The sequence below is a fragment of the Nansenia antarctica genome, assembly GCF_963989245.1.
Source record: "Nansenia antarctica genome assembly, chromosome: 3".
In the NCBI taxonomy this organism is placed as follows: Eukaryota; Metazoa; Chordata; class Actinopteri; order Argentiniformes; family Microstomatidae; genus Nansenia; species Nansenia antarctica.
Window position 1 is genome coordinate 83,416,156 of NC_137688.1, and position 2,500 is coordinate 83,418,655.

General features: G+C 46.8%; 1 protein-coding gene across 2 annotated transcripts in view; it reads right to left on the bottom strand.

The window, feature by feature from the left end:
* The window catches only part of snap25b (synaptosome associated protein 25b), a gene marked incomplete at both ends in the record, with an annotated part of 31,899 nt that overhangs the window by 2,659 nt on the left and 26,740 nt on the right, over positions 1-2,500 (bottom strand). The window contains one exon of one of the 2 annotated variants that reach the window (XM_080526546.1): positions 1,564-1,681. In XM_080526546.1, the coding sequence (XP_080382672.1) occupies positions 1,564-1,681 (118 nt within the window). Of the gene's footprint in view, positions 1-1,563; positions 1,682-1,974; positions 2,099-2,500 lie in introns of both variants that reach the window. The other variant, XM_080526545.1, reaches the window with a different exon arrangement.

Sequence of the window (2,500 nt, forward strand, 5' to 3'; positions counted from 1 at the left end):
GGATCTCAAGATCAACTCAAGATCACTTTGACCTTTCAGCCATGACAGCAGCTCTCCCTGAGAACAATGACTGCTTTTAACCTGAATTTAATCTGGGAGGAGGTTGGTTGTTCCAATCTGTCCAATGGTTTGACATTCTTGACTGCAAATTGTCACATTAACAGGGAAGCCATTCCATGACCCCCCTGAGCTATTCAATCACACTTTAGGCTATACAAAAAAAAGTCAAACACCGCCCTCAGTGTCTTTAAACATGTTTCCATGCACTAATGTCGCAGGGTGATATTATGAGGTGAGATCTGTACAGGCGACATGAGCTTCAGCATCAATCCGCTAAATCCGCTTTCAATGTTGTTATTTGAGGGGAAGTTTGCAAGTCAGGCGCCCGGATCTCATGACAGCCATACAGCTGCACGAAATAGAAATGAATAATCGTCGTTAATATTCTTTTTTAATTTGCCAGACTAGATCTAATTAAAGCAGCCTTTAACCAGGTCATTCTGTTCTGTGAATCAGGTTTATTTGTTGCCTAGCAAGCAGCAGCACCACAGGCAGGATACACTGTGACCCAGATCCTGATCCATTCTGAAAGAGAAACAAAATGTGCGTGTGCGTGTGCGTGCGTGTGCGTGCATGCTCGTACGTGTGTGTGTGTGTGTGTGTGTGTGACTCAATGTGTGTGACTCTACGTCTATGATGTTTACAATCGAACTTGAGGTATTACACTAAATGAAAACATGTATTTCAGTTGTGAATACATAGCTAATATTGTGCAGATGAGTAGCGGGGGCATCAGTCTCCCAGCATGGGGGGGGAGGGGGTAGGGTGGGAGACTCTTCATTCCCAGTTAAGGTTATTAACACTAGAACAGCCATGAGGGTTTCATTTGACCCTGTGAGTAATCTTTTGTTTTATATATCTTTAAACTAGATCAAATTTCAGGACCCTCCTTTCATGACTTTTCTGCAGATATGTGCGTTCTACCACCCAGTATCCTTGCATTTTCAAAATCACACCAGGATAAACTAATATTTTTTTTTTTGCTGTTTTTCCTGTGAAGGAGGCAGGCTAATTTACAAGGCGGTCAACTAGTGGTCAACAGCTCTAGCCGCGCGCGTGTGTGTGTGCGTGCGTGAATGTGTGTGTGTGCGTGCGTGCGTGTGCATGTGCATGTGTGTGAACTGCTGCTAGAAGTATTTATGTTTGTATTTATGTTTGTGATTTGGTGTCACAGTGGATTATATATTATTGGCATGCAATAATGTGCCCCTTCCAACAACCTCAACACACACACACACACACACACACACATGCACATGCACTTGTGTACACGCAAGTATGTGCTGTGCGTATCGAGGTGGTGGTGGGAGGAGCCACAGAAGACCTGGGGAGGTGGAAGGGGCCAGAGTGTGGTCACCCTCCCTGTGGTCACCCTGTGGTCACACCATTCCCCATGATCTATAGTTAAGGCTATAGCAGACAGGCAGGTTGGCAGGCAGGCAGGCAGGCAGGCACACAGGCAGGCAGGCAGTCAGGCAGGCAAGGGCAGGCGGCAGCACCTACTTGTTACAGGGACATGAACACAGACCACAGAACTGTCCTAGATTGTTCAAATTTTTTTCTGCATCCTTCATGTCCTTATTGATCTGGTCCATCCCCTCCTCGATCCGCTCCAGTTGCTCTGATTATGAACGTGATCATGTCATACAAACCCACCCCGAAAATGAATGAAAGAAAAGCAAAATGGGAAAGAAAAGGGGGGTCAGGGGTGGGGTGGGGTGGGGTGTGGGGGCAAGGAGAGAAGAGAGGGGGAGAAGAGGAAGGAGACAAAGGAGGAGAGGAGGGGGGGGGGGGGGGGAGGGGGGACAAAAAGAGACATTCACTGTGACTAGAGAGACAGACGTTGAAGACAACAACACTACCGACACACACGCTAGTTTTTTACCCAGAAGGCTCTGGGGCCCAGATACCTACTTGGCATAGCATGGACATATGAGGCCACAGCAGAACCCTATACCGGTATCTTTTAAATCTTTCTCGGCTTCCTTCAAGTCTGCGTTGACCTTGTTCATGCCCTCTTCGACACGATCGAATTGTTCTGGTGAGGACAAAGGCATGATGAGTGGTGAAATGAGTTTGGTTTTGGCTTGTTTGTTGCTGTGTGATTGAGCTACTAAGCTACTAACGCTAGCCTACTCAGACACAATCACAGTGCAATGCAAGAGGTAAGGTGTTGTAAAGATGTAAAGAGTGGCAACAGGGGTGGCTGGTGATCGGTGTGGTGTGTGTGTGTGTGATTGTGTGTGTGTCTGTGTGTGTGGTGTCTGTGTGTCTGTGTGTGTGTGTGTGTATGTGTGTGCATTGTGTCAGTCAGTGTCAAATATTGACTTTGGAACACACTCACACTCACACTCTCAAGCCACACTAACGTTGAAGACATCTCTGTTTAAAACATCCAGTTATTGAGTGGCAGCAGCATCTGGCTCACCAGCGGTGGTTT